The 21,021-nt window shown below is 55.7% G+C and overlaps 2 protein-coding genes across 7 annotated transcripts in view; both read left to right on the plus strand.

The window, feature by feature from the left end:
- The window catches only part of LOC131190759 (uncharacterized), a 148,802-nt gene extending 146,009 nt beyond the window's left edge, over positions 1 to 2,793 (plus strand). The window contains exons 39-42 of the mRNA XM_058168114.1: positions 421 to 568; positions 1,087 to 1,179; positions 1,315 to 1,474; positions 1,860 to 2,793. Of these exons, the coding sequence (XP_058024097.1) occupies positions 421 to 568; positions 1,087 to 1,179; positions 1,315 to 1,474; positions 1,860 to 2,145 (687 nt within the window). The 3' untranslated portion in view covers positions 2,146 to 2,793. The remainder of the gene's footprint in view (positions 1 to 420; positions 569 to 1,086; positions 1,180 to 1,314; positions 1,475 to 1,859) is intronic.
- Positions 2,794 to 6,815: 4,022 nt separating this feature from the next.
- Positions 6,816 to 21,021, plus strand: part of LOC131192906 (phospholipid-transporting ATPase ID-like) — an 86,510-nt gene continuing 72,304 nt past the window's right edge. For 5 of the 6 annotated variants that reach the window (XR_009153813.1, XM_058172482.1, XM_058172480.1 and 2 more), the window contains exons 1-2: positions 6,816 to 6,954; positions 11,366 to 11,443. Coding sequence is in view for 5 of the 6 variants with exons in the window: in XM_058172482.1 (XP_058028465.1) it covers positions 11,401 to 11,443 (43 nt within the window). In the remaining variant the exon portion in view is untranslated. The remainder of the gene's footprint in view (positions 6,955 to 11,365; positions 11,444 to 21,021) is intronic. The other variant, XM_058172484.1, reaches the window with a different exon arrangement.

Consider the following 21,021-nt stretch of genomic DNA (forward strand, 5'->3'; position numbering starts at 1 on the left):
AAGGACCTTCTTAAGATGGACCATGTTCCAAGTAGCCCAGTTTTTTGCAGTTCTGCTGGTGTTAATGCAGAAAGCTGCAATTTGTTGATGTATCTTATAAAATAATAATCATCATCATCATCCCTGCCTCGTCTGAAGGCTGCAGAGTTGCCTTCCTTGAAGGTTTGGCTCTGGCAAAGAGGAAGGGCTAGAAGGGGAAGGGAAGGATTTGCCAGCAGGACAATCTCCTGGGAACTGAATGCGGGGGGGGGGTTCCACAATGGCCAAGGGAAGTGTGGATTCACACAGATGGTGGCCCCTACATGGCAGCCACGGGGTGGGGGGGGGGAGATGACTTCCAGGTCCACTGCAAAGGAGTCGCCCTGCAGAGGGGCCTTTGTTCTGGGCGTGACCCTCTTCATCTGCCTCCCCCCCACTCAGCAATACTTCCATGCCGGGGGAAATGGGCTGAAGAAGGCCTTCCTGGAGAAGAGCTCGGAGCTGCAGTCGCTGCGCTACGCCCTGTCCCTCTACACCCAGACTACCGACACCCTCATCAAGACCTTCGTCCAGACACAGACGGCACAAGGTGCGGGGAGGGGGGGTTGGTTCAGGAGGCAGGTTGATGTGCTGCCCCCCCACCCACCACCTGGGAACAGCCGCACTCCCGGAGCAGCTGGACCCCCATTCGTCTTCGGAGACTGGGCTGCAGTGGGGTGGCACCCACGGGAGAATCCTGTCGAGAGATTGGGGGGGAGGGGTCCTAGCCCCTGTTCCATTCCGCAGTGGCTGAAACTGGAATTGCAGCTAATGACCGTCTGGCGCAGGGAATGTCCCAGAGGCCTCCCTGCTTGATCAAAAGCCTGGCTTCAGAGTGCAGGAGGCAGGGGAGCATGGGTCTTCAAAGCACAAGGCCAGAGAAATGAGGAATAGCCTCGTTGGCCTAAGCCCTGGGGAGAGCGGGGGAGCCAAGACAAGACTCTCCACAGAGACCCACGCCTCCTCCCTCAGGCAGGAGCAGCCTCTCCCCATCATCCCCAACCACCCCTTTAGGAAGGAGCCTCCGGAGGGGCAGTCCTGTGCAAACAGCTGTCTCTCCCCTCTCAGGCTCCGGAGCGGAAGGCCCCGTGGGCGAAGTCTCCATCCAGGTGGACCTCTACACGCACCCAGGCAGCGGGGAGCACAAGGTCACCTTGAAAGGTAACCAGCTGGCATCTCAGCCTCCTTGCCCGCCAGGATGAGTGGGCGGCAGCGGTAGCCCTGTTAATGTGGGGCGTGGAAAGGCGCCCTGGCCGGGATGGGGGAGGCCTCACCCCTCTCCCTTTGTCCTTGCAGTGGTAGCTGCCAATGATCTGAAGTGGCAAACTAGCGGCATGTTTCGCCCCTTCGTGGAGGTCACCATGATTGGGCCACACCAAAGCGACAAGAAGCGGAAATTCACCACCAAGTCCAAGAGCAACAACTGGGCTCCCAAGTACAACGAGACATTCCACTTGTAAGTCTCCCGGTCTCTTTCCTGGTGGGGGGAGCGGGGGGGGTCTCTGCCGCCTCGGTGGCTGGGCACACTCCTCCCCCTCTGTGGGTGCCACACCTGCACCCAGCTCTGCCCCTTCATTCAGTGCCCTGATCCTCCTTCCCAGGCAGGCAGCCTTGTGCATCTGCCCCACACACTCAGCCCGGCTCCCTCCTTTTGGTCTCCTGGACGGGAGCAGCTTCTCCTTCTGCAGTCATATTGAAGGAAATGGCAGGACCTCCCCACCCCAGGGGTCAGGAGTGCACCTCCCCAGAGGAGAAGGACCCAGCCAAAGGACCCGCCACCTCCCCCTCCCCCTCCTGCCTGCTGCCGCCCGGCTGACCTTCTCCCGCTTTCTCCCCTGCAGCGTCCTGGGCAATGAGGATGGGCCGGATGCCTATGAGCTGCAGGTGTGCTTGAAGGACTACTGCTTTGCCCGTGAGGACCGGGTGCTGGGCATTGCTGTGCTGCAGCTGCGGGAGGTGGTAGAGAAGGGCAGCTGTGCCTGCGGGTGCCCCCTGGGCCGGAGGATCCACATGGATGAAACAGGGATGACCATTCTGAGGATCCTCTCGCAAAGGACCAACGACGAGGTGGCCAAGGAATTTGTCAAGCTCAAGTCCGAGTCCCGCTCCCCGGAAGAAGGGAGATGATCCCGGTCTCCGTCTCGGACTGCTTGGGCCAGACGCACACACAGCAGCATCAGCGGCGGCACCCGGGAGGAGCATGGGGGGGCCCTGTGAACCCTCCTTGCCAAGGGAGCCTCTGGGATGGATCGGGCTGGGGGGTGGGGGGAAGACCCCTTCCTGCTTCCGCAGCTGTATGCAAGGAGTGGGGGCAACGTGCGCCCACCAGGGAGAGGGGCAGGCGACCAAAGACCTGGCCCACATTCCCTCCACTCGGGCAAGCCACAGGCAGGCAGGGAAGGGGCTCGTGAGCCAGCTGAGCCTTGACCGGGCAATGACGAGCGTCTGGGAAGGGCTCTTGCCTGGAGAGGCCGGTGGATGGAGCCCTGGCAGGCCGTTGGCCCTCGTTCTCTGCCGAGAGCTGCTTGGCCCCAGTCGCCGTGGGGCACGAGTTAGGGGGCGTTGCCTGGTGCGAGCTCTGCTGTCCTCTGGTGCGAGAGGAGGGGGCTTCCCTTTTCCTCTTGACCTTGTACAGCTTCTCGGTCTTTCTCAGAACGCTTCTAGATGCTGCTTAGCTGTTGTTGGTGCGCGTGATACAAAAATGCTGTTTTACCCTCCCTTGAATGTGCCACCGTTGCAGGAAGTGTAGCCTTTAATAAAGGACTGTTAGCGGTATTCGCACCTGTGGCCTTTGGCTGGGCGGGCGGCTGGGAGCATGGGCATCAAGGAGGATCTGACGTCGCCCCAAAGCCTCTTGGCACAGCAGCTGCAGAGGAGACGGGGTGTTGTGCCTCGCCCGCCCCCCTCTCCTCAGCCGGGCCCCTCCCATCTCCTGCTATCTGAGCCAGAGACTGATAGTGAAGAAGAATGGCCTGGCATGCTTCCAGCCCCCAGCCCTGGCACCATGCCTGGAGAGACTGAGCAAACAAACCTCCCTCCTACAGTGTGTGAGCAAGAAGCCAGCCACAAGCTAGAATTGCCGGCAGCTGAGCAGGCAGATGAAGGGTGGACAGATCCACGCTTCTGGAGAATGGAGAGGCGATGTCAGCAAAAGGAAGGGAGGGGCAGGCCTGGATAAGTGCTGAGTCATGGAGCCACACCCCATGGCCTATAAAAGGATCTGCTTTTTGGCATTCCTTGAGTCAGGCAAAGTCTCATCTGGTTGCTGAAGTCACACCTTGGATTCCTACCTGCCAGGAATCTGACAGGAATTTGGCAAAGCTGCAGAGGCTTCGTGGCCACGCTGGATACAGACTTCCCAGACCCAGTCGTCAGAGGAGGAGTGGGACACGACACGGGGGAGCGTTGACGCTGAAGATGGCCGCTGTCTCTCTTACCCACCGAAGGCACCCTGGCCTCGTGCATAACGCTGGCACACCTTCCTGTGGTCTTCGTGCCAGTCACTGCTGGTGCCCTGCCTGGAAATGGGCCTTGTGCTGGCGCACAGGAGGGTTAGTTAGCCAAGCAAGCAGCTCTGCGCTGGAGCCTAGTGGAGTTCCTGGAAGACCTGGGGGCACTGGGGGCTTGGACCCTCGGGAATAAGGTTCAGAGCCAGGCTCCCTCAGCCGGCACTTTCCCTCCTGTGCCCTGAGATGGGTTGAGCCAGACCATTCAGTCGGAGTGCAGTGGGGCTCGGAGCAGAGGAGTGGCCTGGGGGTGGGCCAGATGACCTCTTGGCCAGGGTGAGGGTTTGTTTCTTTATTTAAAACATCCGTAAGGAATAGAGTAGAGTAGAGTAGAATAGAATAGAATAAAAAATAATAGAATAGAATAGAATAGAATTTTTTATTGGCCAAGTGTGATTGGACACACAAGGAATTTGTCACTGGAGTTAAAACCAAAACGGGTGGCTCAAAGCCCAGCAAGAACAATAAAGGCAACTATGAATAGAATTATTATTTTTTTATTGGCCAAGTGTGATTGGACACACAAGGAATATGTCTTGGTGCATCTGCTCTCAGTGTACATAAAAGAAAAGATACGTTCATCAAGGTGCAACATTTACAACACAAAATAACAAAAACTCACTTTCTCTTCCTTCCCTGAACTCGCCCGTCCCAGGGCCTGTTGGCATCGCTGCCTGTGCCCAGCAGGCGGATTTCATAGCATTCCTCCCCAATCGAGGCTGCCTTTGGGGCACGAGAAGATCAATGCTTCACACGAGGGTCTTGGCCAGCGTGGCACTGGAGGCTCCAGCATTGGCTCTGCAAACGGGGGGCGTTCTCCCCCCGGGGCACTCTAAGCTCCTGCACAAGAGAAACGGGTGATGCCAGGGAAGGAGGGGGGTCCACAGCTGCTATGCTGGATGAAATCCTAGGGGGTCACAGCAGCCCCGTCCGAAAAGCAGATGGCTACCTTGGCCTTCTCAGGTTGAAAAGACCCCAGCCGGCAGGCTTCTTGGCTCCTTTCTTAAGGTCTAACTCTTCCCCACCTGTGAACTTTCTCAACCCACAAATAGGAGCTTCCAGAAATCATGCAGCACTTTCAAAAGGCAGCCTGCCACAGCTCAGGGGGGTCATGTTGATATTGCTAGTTTCTCTGGGGAGAGCCCTCCATCTGTCTTCCCCAGTGAGTGGGTGGGAGGGGCTTCTGGTGGATTCCTGTCTAGGCAGCTGCTCCGGCCAATCCAGCAAAGCAACCAAGAGGCTTAAATCGCCCCCATTGGCCCAAAAGGGGGTTTTCTTTGGGGTGCAGTCTTGGCATGCTCTGCAGCCCAGGCCATCGCCAAGCAGTGGCTGTCCCAGATGGGGGGGGGCTCTTTAATTTTGCCCCAAACTCCAACCAATGCTGGACTCCCCATTGGGGAGTGCGGATGGAACGTTTCTCCAGTCCGACTCCTTCCCTGTTCAAGAAGAGGAGGGGGCGGCCATTCCTCCCAGCCAGTGAGCAGCAGTGGGGCCTTAGGGCATGGCCACTTGGGGAATGCCAAGGCGCCCCTGGTCCTGCAAGCTTCCTCCTCCTGGGGAGAAGGCCATCCTTTGACCCATTGATTCAGGGTTGTGGGCGAGCTCCTCAGGGCGGTGGCAGCCTCTGAGCCGTGGGAACTCTCGCATCGGAGCCCCGGCCGGAGCAGAGGGGGCTGCTCCAGAGGCGGATGGGGTGCTTGGCAGAGGGAGCTGGCAGAGAGTCTGGAACATGCCAAGTCCTGATCTTTTCCAGCCTCAGGTGATTCTGCTCTTCCTTGGTTTGGCAGCCCAAATAAAGCACCGCAGATCCCACACGCTGGTTAAGCACGATTCCCATGGCTGCCACGGACTTCCCTTGTCAGCAGCTGGCAGGGAAGATGGCGAGTGCAAAGGTGTGCCTGGGGACGCTGTGACAGGCAGAGTCCTAGGAGGTGTCCCTTGGTTCGCTGTCGTGGTGAGTCCCGTCAGTTGCTGAATGGGGGGCCATTGAGTGAAGAGCACCTGCAAACGGCAGCTTCTGGGAAGGAAACAGGAACCCTCGGAGATCTCGGAAGATTCAAACCAGAGGAGATTCAGGGGTCCAGGACCCCCACCTGGCCAAGCCTGCTGCTGCTGCTGCTGCTGCTGCCTTTTCAGGGCCGCCCCAGCTGGAGGCCGTAGGAGGCGTGCTGCTTCCAAAAGGGAATTTAATTTCTGTGCGGCTTGAAGGCAGGCCAATGACTCCATCCCCCCCCCCCCCGGCTTTATTGGCCACTCTTGCCTGAGACGGACCCCCTGATGGTCTCCGATGGGAAGCTCCCTGCAGCTCACCAAGGGTGCTCTGAGGCCCACTGTGAGGGGGGCCCAGAGCCCCGAGGAGGCATCAGCCATTCCTGGAAGAAGCCCAGGCCAGGCAGCCTCAGCCAGGCCTCTCGCCACGGGTAGCCTGTTCTCTCAGCTGCTGCGGGGAGGAGAGGCAGGTGCCCAGGCAGCCAGCATGGGGTGGGGGGGCAGGTGATCCCCAGAAGATCAGCCTGAGGGGGAGGTGAAAGGATCTGCGGGGGTGGGGAGGCTCTCAAGGGGGTCTCATGTCTAGTCTTTCCACTTGTGGTTTCTCACCTGCTGGGGTTGCCTTGCTTTGGCTCAATCAACAGGTCTCCTGCGATCACTGGCCACAAGTTCACGCAAGGCAAAGAACAGAAGCTGCCCCCATATGCCAGGCACTGAGCACCCTCCCCCGCCACTCATGCGCCCCTTGCCCCCCCTCCCTTCCCCTGTAGGGTCTCCTGTTTGACACCCGCTCCCCCCTTCTTTGCTCCAGGCTGGTGAACATGAAGGGGGGGTGAGGAGTGCCCCCCCCAGCATCTGTGCATTCCTCTGGTGGCTCCCCCCTCCAGTTTCTGTTGTGGGACCCCCTCGGCCTGGGGGGCTTCCTTTGTCCGGGCAATGCAGACCCTGATCTCCAGTGGGCAGTTGCGCTTCTTTCAGAACTCCATCTCTTGGGCTGTAGAAGACGCCCCGCAGCCCCCAACATGCACGGGAAGGCAGCAGAGAGCGGGGCGAGCGTCTCTCGGCAGGACCTCCGGACGCCCCCGCACTGCCTTCGGCCGGCCCCGACCCTGCCCGCTTGCTGGCCTTCGTTCCGGCCTTGGCGCCCGCTCAGCGCTCGGCGGCGGCGGCGGCGGCGGCGAAGGAAGCGAAAGCTTTTCCTATCGACAGGAAGCAGCGAAAGCACCGGCCCGTCGCCTTCCCACCCCGAGCTGAGCTTAGGGGCGGAGGAGAGCCGAGGACGCGCCTGCCCGCCCCGGGCCCCGGAGAAGCGGCTGCTAAGGAGGCGACAAGCCGGGCCGAGCTCTGCCAGCGCCGTCCCGCAGCAGCGCCCAGAGCCGAACGGAGCGGAGCGCGGGCGGACCGGCGGTGCCTGGATGGGGCAGAGGCAGAGCCACCGACGGTAAGCGACACCCGACCCGCCTCGCGGCCGCCGGACTGCCAGGAGTAGTGGGGGGCGGGGGGTCCCGAGACGCTTCCCCAGAAGGGCCGCTGCCCTGGCCAACGGGGCACCCGCCGACCTCGCCCTGGGGTGGGGGGCTGATGCGCGGGGGCGGGGCGGGGTCCGGCGGGCATCCGGAGCGCAGCTTCGCGGGGGCCTCGGGGCACAGCGCCTTTTCCTGAAGGCCCCTCCGGCCCTCGCCTGGGGAGCGAGCCGTGGCGGGGGGAGGGAGGGGCCGTAGTGGGCGCTTCTGCTCCCCCCACCCCCGAAGGCTGCTCGTAGACGGGAGCGGGGCGGAGGACGGCTTTGGGCAGTGACGGTCTCTCTTAAGTAGAAGGCACCGGCCGGCCACGCTCCGGGACTGCCGTCGGGCAGTAACGGATCTTGGTTTGTCTCCAGGGGCCGGAGCCCCTGGGCCGCCCGCACTCCTCTCCCGCCGCGCTGCTTGGCTGGGCTGACGAGGGCGGCCCCGGCGCCGGCCGCTTCCTCTCTGGTCCCCGGAGAATCCGGCCTTGGCGAGCCCGCGCAGCCCGAGACGAGCTCCCAGCTCGACGGCCGGACTAGCCGGGCTCCCTCTGGGCGACCCCTCCGCATCCCTCTCCCCGCCGTCCTCCGCCGTCCTGTCCCCTGCCCTCCTTCGCCTGGCAGTGCAGATAGCGGGGACCTTTCAGGACTTCAGCCATGTGGCCCGAAGGCCGGGAGCGGCGCCCATCTGTTCCCCCCCCACCCCACAGGGCTGCTGCTGCGCTCCGGAGCACATGCCAGGGACCGCAGCACACACACCCCCGGCCACGCGCTAATTCTGTCCCCAGCTGGCATCCCCACCCCCACCCCGCTGCCGGTTGCAGCTCCTGATGTTCTTGGGAGAAGATCCCCCCCCCACGCCCCGCTTGGCTGCCCAGCCTGTTTCAGCCAGCGGCTCCTCCCTCCCGAGGTTGCGGAGAGCCGCTGTGCTTCCATCTATGGAGCGGCGCTGGGCAGCCTTGCGAAAGCGCCCCACGTGTCCCTCGGTCCCGGGTGCCTGCCCGGAGGGCCAGCACTGCAGAGCAAGGCGGGCTAGCCGCCTCGCCAGAGGGGGATCCCCTGATCCCGGGACGGGGAGGGATTGGATTGTGTGGAGCGGCTTGCCCAGGGCGTGAGCCGGTGACCCCCTTTCCCAAGATAAAGGGGAAGCAGAAGGCAACCGGGTGCAACTTCCTCCTCTTCCCTGCCAGCACAGGATCTGATGGTGCAACGCTTTCTGGTCAAGGGCCTCCTCCACCCGGTTGTTGCCCAGCTGTCAGTGGTGACCTGGGGCTACTGGGGCCCTGCGGCTCCCCTCCCCTGAACCAGGCAGGGGCAAAAGCTGTGGCCGGAGGGTTTTCTGCTGCTTTCATGGTGCTGGTTGCTGTCCAGTTCCTGCAGATGGTGGCATCCACACAGGCTAAAGGCAACTGGCTCTTGAAGCCTGGCCGGTGGGACTTGGATGGTCACTCATCATGATGCCAGGCTGATTCCCAAGCATCGGTTACTTGCTTTGCCAGGGAGAGGCTCTGCAGGCCTTTTAGGAGGAACCCCCTCCTCCTGCCAAGGGATGATGTTAGCTATTCTTGTCAAAGGAGGATCCCATTTTCCGTCATTTCAGGGTTATCCCTGAGCGTTTATTTTTAGCATTGATTTTTGGGGTGGGTGGAGGAGAAATTTAGAAAACGAAGTGTTTACTTCAGGCTGATGGGTGATGGATCTAGGGCTGACCCTTCTGCTCTGAAGGCTTTTACATTATACAGTAACACCTCTCTTAAAATACCTGATAGATCGGGTGGGGGATGGGGGGTGGGGGGTAAGCAGCTCTTTACAAAAGAGCTTAAAGAACTGAAGCCATGTCCAAAGTGGCTCCTGGCATCTGACCGGTGGGGCAGTTGGACTTGCAGCTTGCCTGAGGGGTCCCAGAGGGATCCATTCAGACTCTGAAGCTCACTTGTATTTCTAGAAGATGTTGAAGGAAGATGATGGAATTGAAATTAACTATGTCACCTTGGGGACAACCAGCTCATAGGTCCCGTTCTTGTAAAGCAGTGTGAGGATGCTTTAAAGGGTGTAAAATTAGTTACATTTGATCTTAAACTGAGTTTAATACAAAGAATGGACAGACAGACAGATAGGTGGACAGGTAAGGATGGGGGAGCACCTCAGGGAGTCTTTTTTTTTTTATTGAAAGAGTTTTTAAAAACAAAAACATTTTTCCCCCTTTTTCCCCCCTCCCTCCCAAAAAACCCCCTTCCCCCTCCCTCCCCCCCCCCGGCTTCCCGGGTCAATCAGAAGGTATTGTTATACATAAACCAAACATAGAATAAAATTTTCCCTTCCAATCCAAATAACCACATCCAAAGCTTTTCATCTCCCAACCCCCTCCCCATTACATAAAATAACTTTCTAATTATTCAAAGGCAATCTGATATTTCTTAATCTGATATCTATTTTGTAGATAATCAATCCATTTTTTCCATTCAATTAAATATCTTTCCTGCGTATTGTCTTTTAAAAAAGCTGAGATTTTAGCCATCTCAGCCAAATTAGTAACTTTCAGTATCCATTCTTCTATTGTAGGTATCTCTTCTTTCTTCCAGTATTGTCCAATCAACAGTCTTGCTGCTGTTATTAAATTCAGAATCAATTTAGTCTCAATCCCTGTACAATCCGTTATAATTCCCAAAAGGAAAAATTGTGGCAGGAACTTTATCTTCTTCTTCAGTACATTTTGAATAATCCACTCAGGGAGTCTTTAAGGAAGATTCTTTGCTCTCTGTCCTGCTGTTGATGTTCAGAGTCGAAGCGAACTGATCCGGCCTGACCACATCCTATTTTTCTATTCTTTTTCTGTTTGGGCTTGAAATCCTCAAGTTTGTTAACCATTTGAGATCAATGTCAGCTGAGGTTGGACATGACCTCAGGCAGCCCCTTCCTTGGTTTTTGGAAGGTTTGAGGACATCTAGAATTGTAGGCTTTTCACATGTGACAAATTGCCAAGGAAATTTTGCAACCCCAGAAAGACAGACTTGCCTCGGATTTTCAGTGGGAATTGTGGATACACATCATGTGTCATCGATGCCATTGTCTCCGGAGCACAGGATACAGCGTGGTGGTGCATTATGCGAAGAGGCTCTCTTTGAAACCCCTGGGCCAGCTGGTCTCAGGAACCACGTTCAACTCCAGGACTCCATGGGTTTCTCTTGATTAGGAAGGTTGAAAAGGCACTTCAGTATATTGACAAAGGGGGAAAAAATTGGCTTTGTGGATGAAATGTCTCTGGAGATTCTCAACTCTCCAGGCCATGCTTTTCCAAAAGGCATCTGGATTCTCTGGCAGTTTTTTCCCCTTGAACTAAACTAAGAAGCTTCTTGGATTGAAAAGCAAAATGTTTTCAAGGAAAAAATTAAGAAAGTTGTAGGTGAAATATTTTCCAGTTCTTTTAAAATACTGATGAGAGGTCATATTGTTAACAGTCTCACGTGTATTTTCCCTGGCAACCTGCACTGACCCCACCCCCCAAAAAAATCTTTAAACATGTTGTGGGGTCAGGGATGTGTGGGGAGCAGGAGGGAAGGGGGAAAGGCAGAGATGGGGAAAGGAAGGTGACCTTTTCTTTCTCAACTGCCATATAATATGCTGTAACTGTTTTTAATGGTCTTATGTCACTGCTTTGAGATGGATGACTATAGAAATTGAATAAATAAATAAGTAGCATGTGCATTTCTATCTACCCATCACCTATGCTCCCGTTTTTATTAAGCAATTAATGGTTGCTGGGCGCTGGTGAGGCAGAGGGGCAGAAGTGCCAGGCCAGGGATGTGAGGCTGGAGGTCAGGAAGGGCAGTTTAATGCATCCCAACCAGCAGCCTCACTGGTCATGGGCTGCCCCTCACTGCGTCCCAAAAGGACCGGGGTGAGGGCTTTTCTTGGACATCCCTGATGGCTGCTGGGAGGGAGAGCTCACAGGGACGTGGTGGGTGGGTGTGCCAGCAGGGGGGCTTGGATCGCAGGAGGAGCAGCCATGGGCCTGTGGGCTGGATGGATGGATGTTCCCCACTTGGCCCAGAAAGAGCTCCTGCACCTGCTGCTGGCAAGTGGGGCTGGACTGGCACCCAGGTGAGAACCCCCCCCCTTTCCTCATCTGGAGTAGTCAGGCCAGGTAGCCCTCCCCCCACACACACACACTCGCTCTCTCTTGAGCGGCCCCAGCGCAAGCCACCTGCTCCTCACAGGCCTGGCCAGCTGGCGACAGACGGGCAGCTGCGTAATCGGACCTGCCAGGTGACCCGTGTCTGCTTCCCTCCTCCGGCGCGAGAAGAGGACCCACAAACTTCCCCCAGTAACGTCCCTTCTTCTGACCCAGGAGCTGAGCCTGCGCTGGTGGAGGCTGCTGGCGGGATGCCATTCTTTGCGCCATCCGTGGACAGGAAGACCTCAAAGGGTGAGTGAAGAAAGCTGCCCCCCCTCCAGGATCCCCACTGCTGCCTTTGCTTTGTTAGATAGGGCCCAGTGTTCAAGTCTGTGGAGATCCATCTGAATCTTGAGCCTATCATCCAGGGCGTTGACGACTATTCCTGCCAGCTTAGTATCATCCACAAATTCGATGAGTTCCCCTTCTATTCCCTCATCCTTCCAAGGTTGGTAAAATGAGGACCCAGATTGCTGGGGACCGTGTGCTGTAAACCACTCAGAGAGGGCTGTCAAGCACTGCGAAGCGGGATATCAGTTTAAGTGCTATTGCTACTGGGCCTAAGACGGAACCTTGTAGTACCTCACTGCTTGCTTCTTTCCATGTAGATGTAGTACCATTAAGAACTACTTAATGAGTACAGTGTGTGTGTGCATGCGCATGCAGAGTATTTCTATTTCTCTGAACATCGTCCTGGACTTTGCCCTCTCCATCAGGAATGTGGCAGGATGCTCCGTCAGGCCTTCCTCCGTTGTCTTCCATCATCCAGAAGCTCTGCAGAAGCTCAGAGTCAGGCCCTTCCCCTGGGCGTCATGTGCGTAGGTGAAAGCCAAGGTGGGATAGGGGGATCATGAGCCACTTGTAGGCCAGCAAGGCCTGGGAGAATCTGAGTTTGCAGGATCCGCTGAGGAAGCCCCACAGAACAGGTGGAGAGCAGGGCAATGCCCTTGCGGTTCCCAGGTTCGCTTGCTCCACGCTGCAAGGACAGCAACCTTTGCTCACACGGATCGCCACCGCCTGCAAGAGCCCCGTTTCCTCCCAGAGGGCTGTGGCCGTGCTTGCCCCAGGCCAAACCCTGAGTGGCAACCCCAAGTGCCTTCCTCCTGGCTCTGCTCAAAGTCACCCAGAGGTTTGCCAGGGGATCCAGTTCACCCCGCTGCTGTTCTGGTCAAATGTCCAGGGGAGCAGAACAGATGCCCTGATGACTCCTCCATGTCCTTCCTTGTGGGGCTGGTGTGAAGGCCTCCCAGAAGGATGGGCAGGGTCAGCCTGGCCTCCTCTGCAGCTAGATTTTACAAGCAGGAACTGGGGAGCCCTCTTCCCAATGGGGGTACCCAAAAGAGGAGGCCCTCCCTCCCATAGAGAGCCTTCTTTTCATGAGAAGCAGACTCCCACAAGCAGGACCCCAAGAGCCCAAGGGGAAGCCACCCCACAACTGCTGGCTCCTGAGCTGCTTCTGGAGCAGGAGCTTATGGTGTGGCCCCATTCCTGGGCTCTGCAGGGCCCCCAAGGGGGGCAGGGGGCTGGAGCTTCTGTGACACCTTCCTCGCCTCCCTCACATCCTGCAGGCTCTGCAAGCCCAAAGCCTCAGGCCTCCCCTCCCTCTCTGTGGCTGCTGAGCCACTGGGAACGTCAGAAGCCCCGTGTGGCCAGTCACCTGAAGCCCGTGGCATTGGCAGGTGTTGCTTAAATGGGCAGGTAAATCCTTCCCTGAAGGGTAGCCATTCTTTGCCCCCAGCTCCACCCCCTGCAAATGCCAGGGAAGTGGCGAGGGGGGGGGAGATGGCAGTTCCTCCTCCTCGGATGGTCCTGCCTGCAAGAGGAGGGGTGGTGGGGCCAGATCTGCAGAGGGTCTTGTCTCAAGAATTCCAACCCCACAAAAGCATTTTTGGGGTTTTTATTTCTTTGTTTTTGCAAACCTCCATCAAAATGCAGGAGGCACAACTAGAAAGTTGGATTTGTACATGAAGAGTTTCCTGTCAAACCGTAAAGTGATGCATTAAAAATAGATGGGGAAACTAATCCTACTGCCCCCAGCACTTGAGGTGTCTGGGGGGACTGGACCCCAGTGGAGGGGGGGGGGCTCTTCATCTTGCAGGAAATAGGACCTCACTCGTGAATCAAGTGTTTTTGAGGAATAGGGATCCATTTCAGTGCCAGCGCATGCAAAGGGTGCCCAGGCCAATACCCGGAAAGCCTCTTTGGGGGCTTCCTGGACTGCAGCCAGCCCTCCTTCCCCTCCCCCTCCCCTGGCTCCTTCCGCATCAGGGACTCGGCTCCTTGTCCTGCCGTGTTGGAGGGAGCCAGGAAAGGGGCATGTTGTTTGAGTCACGCCTTGCTTTGTCCAGGGCAGCCTTTAAGGCTGGCAGAGAGGAAGTGGTCACAAGTGATTTGGGACCATGCCAGCCCTGGTGCAAAGCAGCTCTGCCCCCATCCACCCCCGTGTGCCCAGGGATCTGTTGCTGGTATTCCTGGCTGATCCCAGATTTTTCAGGCTCCTGAGACAAACAAGGGCCAAGCGTCCCACTCTGGGGTTTAGCTGCTGCACATAAGCAGCAGAAATGGGCAGCGGTGTGTAAGGGCTCTCGTCGTTTCAGGACCCTCGTTCTGCTTTCTAAAAGGGGCACCTGCTAGGAGCTGGTCCTGCCCCTGGATGGGGCTGAAAAGTGGGAGAGCCCAAGAGCCATGGAAGCAGATTTCTTCGTGGGCTAAACCACAGGAGGAAATCCCTGGCTTGTGTGACCCGGGAGCCACTGATAGAAAGGCCTTTGCCCCCTCATTTGGGGGCCTTTGGGGCCCGGTGTGCCTGCTGCCCACTTTCAGGCAGCATAGCCACCCTCCATCTCCCGGCTGAGCCTCCTCTCCCTCCAACTGTCACCAACCGACTCTCCCTAGGATTCTCCACAGCATTCCAGCCCCTCCCCCTGCAAACCCTCACTGCTCCCCAGAGTGTGGGTGCAGCACCCATCCCCCCCGCCCACTCCGGGCTGAACCAGCTGGCCGCTGTGCTGACCATGCGGTCCCCCCGCTGGAGGCCTCCACTGCCTGGGGCACCAGTGGCAGGCTGGGCATGACCTCTCCGGAGGGTCCCAGGTCGAGAACCCTGAGCACAGCCCCAGGAAGCGGTGAGCTTGGAGGGGAGGTGGCGGGCAAGGGAGGAAAGACCCATTCTGCCCCCCTCCAAGACCCCGCCTGAGCCTTCATTAATCTGGAAGAGGGGGCAGCATGAAGGGGGGGAGGCTGCTGGTCTGCCCTTCCCAGATGACCTCTGTGCCAAAAGACGCTGGGGGTCAGCAAATAGGAATATGGAGCCCCAGCTCTACTCTGGCCCCATTTGTGCCATGGGAAGGGAGGGCAGAGTCCATCTTGGGCCCACCTTGCTAGGGGTCCATGGAGGAGATGATGCTCATGGTCCTCGCCCAGAAGGGCACTCTCCGAGGCTGGGGCAGAGACCCTTGGAAGGGACCCCTGGGGTAGCCCCGACCCTCAAAGTCTTTTGGAAGCCAGCAAGGGGGAGGACTCCCTGCTTCCCCTCTGGCCATCGCAGCCATCTGCCTTCCTCCCAAAGGGTTCTTGGCCAAAACGACAAGCAGTTCTGTGGTTTCCCGCACAGCCTCCTGCTGCCCCAGCCCAGCCCAGCCAAAGCAGCCAGTTGGTTTCCTGCTTTTCTTTTGGAAAGGATGAGCCCAGCCAAGGACTCTCCCTGGAGGCAAGCGGATTGGAAGGTCCCCACTTGGAAAACCCCTCTTGTTCCTTGGCCTAAGGGGAAGCCCCCTCCCTATCCCTGGCTTGGGGTGGGTGGGCTGGGCCTTTGGCTGTGGGGGAGGGGGGGAGGGGGCTGCCGGTTGGCAACCCCAACAAGGCAGAAAAGAGGTTGCCAGCTCCTTCCAAGTATTTCCTTGGGGGTTCCCTCCCCCCCTTGACCCCTGGGCTCTAGCGAGGGGCAGGCCACAGCTATGTCCGGTCTCAACTCAGGGCTGATTCTTCCTTCCCAGAGATGCCCCCCAACCCACTCAGGTTCTCTTTGCAGAAATGCAGTGGGGGGGGCAAGGAGGCAAGGGGCGGGGGGGGTGGGGGGGAGAGAGAGAGGGGGCAGGACAGTTCTCCTCTCACGCCTTCCCAAGCAGGACCGGCAGCTTCCCATAGGTCACCCCTCTTCAAGCGTGTGGGACACCCCTCCCCCATATTTCCTGTGGGTCAGTTCAGGAGGGGGGAAGCCAGGAGGCTGTTGGGGTCTGTGCCCCCTGCAGTGCTGGGGAGAGTACAGGTGGGGCAGGCCTATTCAGGGGCTGGCCTGGGAGGTCCATGTTGGACCAGCCACCAAAAGGAGGAAAATCCTGGGATTTTTCCAGATTTCACCCGTCTTCATTGCTGGAGTTGAAACTCCAAAATCCCTTGGATGGGATTCCAGCCCTGCTTTCCTCACGGACAGGTGGGTGGTGATTCCTCTGCTTGTCTGAATGTGTCTTCTCCCATCTTTGGATACCTCTGTGTGTGTGGGCGTTCCTCTCTGTGTGAATTCATGACACCAGAGACACAAACCACAAAAGGGGTTTGAATCTCCTGGCCGTGAGGACCTGGGACCTCCCTAATTTCCGCCCCCTGCCAAAAAGCTTGTCTGGTCCTGGGGGAGCTGATGGGGACAGATGGCTATGTGGGCGCTGGGTCCCGGGGGAGCTGCCAGCCTGCTCTGAAAGTGCTCGCTAGGGAATCTGCAGGCAGGTCAGGCCTCTGAGCAGGCCGGCCAGAGATGGTCTGGAAGGGCTGAAGGCCGTCGCTTATTGGAAGCTGAAGAGACCCAGTTCTGCCTCTGGGGCCTGGGGGCTGGTGGAGGGGCCACGGGGGCTGCTGAAACTGGACTTGGGAGGGCCACTGGACCAGCATGGGAACTGCTGATGTATTAGAGAAGTGTGCCTCCGAGTGTGCCAACATTGTGTTTTCCCATGTTGTTGCATGATCTAGTTGAGGCTTACAGTGGAGTGCAGTGCCCTTGTGAAACCTGACTAATGATTGACTGCTCCGTGGAGAGCGGCCTTGATCCCCTGGAAGTCAGTGGAATCCCTTCCTGGACATTGTGGTAGTAAAATGATTGGATCCCTTTTTTCTCCCACCGGCATGTTCTGTGAACCCCTGCGCAAGGGGGAAGGAATGCCCCCCCCCCGGTGGTTTTTTAAGTATTGCAAGCCACCTAGAACACCTTCAACTCATGGCTGGCTGAGGAATGCTGGGAGTGGAAGCAGCGGTGGGATTCAAGTACTTTAACAACTGGTTCTCTGCCTTAATGATTTCTTCCAGCAACCAGTTCATCGAACTGCTCAGAAAGTTAACAACCGGTTCTCCCGAAGTGGTGCGAACTGACTGAATCCCACCACTGAGTGGAAGTCTACCAGTTGCCATGGAAGACATGGCCGGGAGCAACAAAGGAGTTGTCGGCACCTTAAATGGAAGAGTGGCCGGACTTCTTCCTCTCCCACGGGCCTCTGTGCTATTTTGGGGACTCTTACAAGCAGCAGCATAATAATTCCGTTCACCTCCTTCCTGAGGCAGAGTTTGCATGGGGAGGAGCTCTTCCTGGCCACACTGGGACCACTATCGATCGATTTGGGCTCTGCTAAGTTTAAAAGTGAGGCAGGGCAGTCCTGGAACTTCAAAGGAAAGGAGACCTTTCCTTTGAAAAAGGGGGTGCTGAGTACCTGCATGGTCCTGGAGACGGAAACCCCGATCGGGGGGGCTCTGGGCATTGCCCCCCCACCTTGTGCTCATTACAGTTGGACATTGATGTTGGATGAAGACCCACACAGTGTTTCAGCACTAACAGACCTCTGAATCTGACCTCCAAGGTCCCTTCCTTCTAGTCCAGCCCCCTGCTCAAGCTGGAGAACCTATATCAGTTCAAATAAGTGACTGTCAAGACTTCTTAAAAAAACCTCCAGTGATACAGCACCTACAATTTCTGGTAGCAAGCTGTTCCGCTGGTTAATTGTCCTCACTGTTAGGAAGTTTCTGCTTAGTTCCAGGTTGCTTCTCTCCTTGATTAGTTTCCATCCATTGTTTTTATCCTTCAGGTGATTTAGAAAATAAATTGACTCCCTCCTCTTTGTGACAGCCCCTCAAATACTGGAATGCTGCTATCATGTCCCCAACTAGTCCTTCTTTTCTCTAGACTAGCCAAATCCAAATTCTTCAACAGTTCTTCCTATGTTTTAGTTTCCAGGCCTTTAATCGTTTTAGCTGCTCTTCTTTGCATTTTTTCCAAAGTCTCAACATCTTTTTTGTAATGTGATACCAACATTGGATGCAGTATTCCAAGTGTGGTTTTACAAAGGCTTTATGAAGAGGTACTAATACTTATGTTGATTTTGTGCCTCTTGTTTATACAACCAAGGATTGTATTAGCTTTTTTGGCTGCTGCCGCACGTTGCTGACTCTTGTTTAAACAACCATCCCCATGGACTCCAAGGTCCCTCTCCCAGTTTCTGTTTTTGAGCCAGGTTTTGCCTAATCTGTAATTGTACCTTTGCTTTTTTTCTGCCCAGGTGTAAAACTTTGCTTTTCTCTACATTAAATTTCATGTTGTTGGATGGGGCCCATTGTTCAAGTCTGTCAAGATCTTTTTGGATCAAGGGTGTTAGCCAGGGGTGGGATTCAAGTAATTTAACAACCGGTTCTCTGCCCTAATGATTTCTTACAACAACCAGTTTGCCAAACTGCTCAGAAAGTTAACAACCGGTTCTCCTGAAGGGGTGCAAACTGGCTGAATCCCACCACTGGTGTTAGCTATTCCTGCCAATTTAGTGTCATCTGCAAAATTGGTAAATTTCCCTTCTATTCCCTCATCTAAATTATTTATGAAGATATTGAAGAGTACTGGGCCTAAGACGGAACCTTGTGTTACCCCTCTGCTTCCTTCCTGCCTTGTGGATGTAAGACCGTTAAGGACTACTTGTTGAGTACAGTTTGTCAGCCAGTTACACATCCATTTGGTGGTGATGCTGTCTATCCCACATTTTTCTAGTTAAACAAGAAGTAGGTTGTGGTCTGCTTTGTCAAATGCCTTGCTGAAGTCTAAATATACTATGTCCACAGCATTTTGCTGATCTACTAATTTAGTCACTTTGTCAAAGAATGAAATAAAATTGGTTTGGTATGATCTGTTTTTAACAAAACCATGCTGGCTACCAGTTTAACTTATTTGTTTCTTGATGCTCACTGATCTGTTTTTTTATTTTTTCCCCCCAGTATCTTCCCAGGTATTGATATTAGGCTGACTGGTCTGTAGTTTCTTGGGTCTGTGGGTTTTTTTCCCCTTTGTTGAAGGTGGGAACCGCATCAGCTCTTTTCCAATCCTCTGGTAGTCCCCCCGGTGTTCTGGGATTTTTGAAAGATATGATACAATGCAGGGGTCAAATGCTACCGGATCAGACCGGATCAGGTGAGTAGGTAGCAGAGATTGGGTCTGGTTCGCCGATCCGGTAGCAATCGCTGGCTGGCCATGCTCCCGAACCAGTCCACGGCCCACTGTCCAGCCTTCGCAAGCTGGATACCGGGACACCGGGAAGGCAGCTCGCCACCTGCTCACCCTTCGGTCAGGGTCCGGGGCCCATTCCTTGAGGCCCCAGAGCTGCCGCCTGCCCCAATCGTGTCAGGGAATATACCATTCCTCGACTCCGGCCTTTCCCCAGAGCTGCTGCCCACTCGCTGCCCGCTCGCCGCCCGTTCACCCTTCGCCTTTGGTCAGGGCCCAGGGATGCCTCATTCCCCTGAGACACCAGAGCCATCACCTGCTTGCCGCCTGCCTCAACTGGACCAGGGAATGCACCATTCCCCGACACCAGCCTTGCCCCGGAGCCGCCACCCGCTCTTCCTTCACCACGCGGCATATACTTACTTTCCTCCAGCGGCTGGCTGCCAGGAAAGGCAAGCGTCCAAAAGTTACTGGAGTTCCTCTCCTTGAATATGCCGCCGCCATTGCTGCTTGTTCCATGCACCGGCTGCGCAAGCGCACACCGTTTATTTCATTTATTTATCAGCGGCAGGTTGGGTGTGGCTTGCACAGCCAGCGCATAGAACAAGGCGGCATATTCAAGGAGAGCAATTTAAGAATACGAATTTGGTGGATTATTCAAAATGTCTTGAAGAAGAAGATAAAGTTCCTGCCGCAATTTTTCCTCTTGGGAATTATAACGGATTGTACAGTGACTGAGACTAAATTGATCTTGAACTTAATAACAGCAGCAAGGCTGCTGATTGGACAATATTGGAAGAAAAAAGAATTACCTACAATAAAAGAATGGATATTGAAAGTTACTAACTTGGCTGAGATGGCCAAAATCTCAGGCTTTTTGAAAGACAATACGCAGGAAAGATATTTAATTGAATGGAAAAAATGGATTGATTATTTACAAAACAGATATCAGATTAAGAGATATCAGATTGCCTTTGAATAATTAGGATGTATTATTTTAGAATGTAATGGGGGAGTTTAGGAAATGAAAAGACTCAGATGAGGTTAATTGGATTAGAAGGGAAAATCTTACTCTGTGTTTGGTCTATGTATAACAATACCTTGTGATTGACCTAGGAAGAGGGGGGGGAAGGGGGTTGTGAGGGGGGAAGGGGAAAAAAAGGGGGAAAATGTTTTTGTTTTTTAAAACTTTTTCAATAAAAAAAAAAGGAGAGCAACTCCGGTAACTTTTGGACGCTTGCCTTTCCCGGCAGCCAGCCGCTGGAGGAAAGTAAGTATATGCCGCGTGGCAAAGGAAGAGCGGGCGGCGGCTCCGGGACAAGGCTGGTGTCGGGGAACGGTGCATTCCCCAACCCGGTTGAGGCAGGCGGTGAGCAGGTGGCAACTCCGGGGCCTCAGGGAATGGGGTGTCCCTGGGCCCTGGGCCCTGACCAAAGGCGAAGGGCGAGTGGGCGGTAGCTCCGGAGAAAGGCCAGAGTTGGGGAATGCTGCATTCCCTGACCCTGTTGAGGCAGGTGGCGGCTCCGGGGCCTCGGGGAATGGTGAATCCCTGGGCCCCGGGCCCCGATCCAAGGTGAAGGGAGAACAGGTGGCGAGCAGGTGGCAAGTGGGTGGAGAGGCTTCAGATGCAGGCATCTCGCTCTCGCAGAAAGGGAAAAGGCAGAATAGAAATTTAAAAAATTTTCCTACTGGGTTCTGTGGGCGTGGCTTGGGGGGGTTGTGACTGAGTGGGCATGGCTGTGAGGGACATTGAGTTGGCCACGCCCACTCAGTCACAGGACACACCCACCCACCAAGCCACACCCACAGAACAGGTAGCAAAAATTTGTAGATTTCACCCCTGATACAATGGTTCTGAGTTCTCTGCCTCCCTCCCAGTCACATTTCTAGAAGCTGCTTTCTCTTCTGAAAAATTAGGAGTGATACAATAGCTGTCTTTCAATGCATGAGACGCTTCACAGAGAAGAGGGGGTCCACTATTCTCTAAAGCACCTGGAGGCAAAACAAGAAGCGATGACTAGAAAGTAATCCAGGAGAAATCAGAGCTAGAATTAAGGTGTTATTTCCTTCACAGTTAAAATCATTACCGTATTTTCTGGACTTTAAGACGCTCCGGACTATAAGATGAACCTAGCTTTTGGGGAGGAAAACAAGAAAAAAAAATCTTACTCTGCCTCCCAGCAATTTGCCTCTTTGCAACAAACAGCAAACAGCCTAGTCAGCTTCAGCACTTTCTGATTTAACACGAGCAGCTGATTGGCGGTTAGATCGGCCTTCCGGAATATGGCCTATCAGCTGTTCCAGGCTGCAGCGGCAATGGGTGGTGATCGCCACCGCCCATTGCCACTGTCACCTATCACCACCT

This window comes from Ahaetulla prasina, chromosome 2 (assembly GCF_028640845.1).
Source record: "Ahaetulla prasina isolate Xishuangbanna chromosome 2, ASM2864084v1, whole genome shotgun sequence".
NCBI classification, from domain to species: Eukaryota; Metazoa; Chordata; class Lepidosauria; order Squamata; family Colubridae; genus Ahaetulla; species Ahaetulla prasina.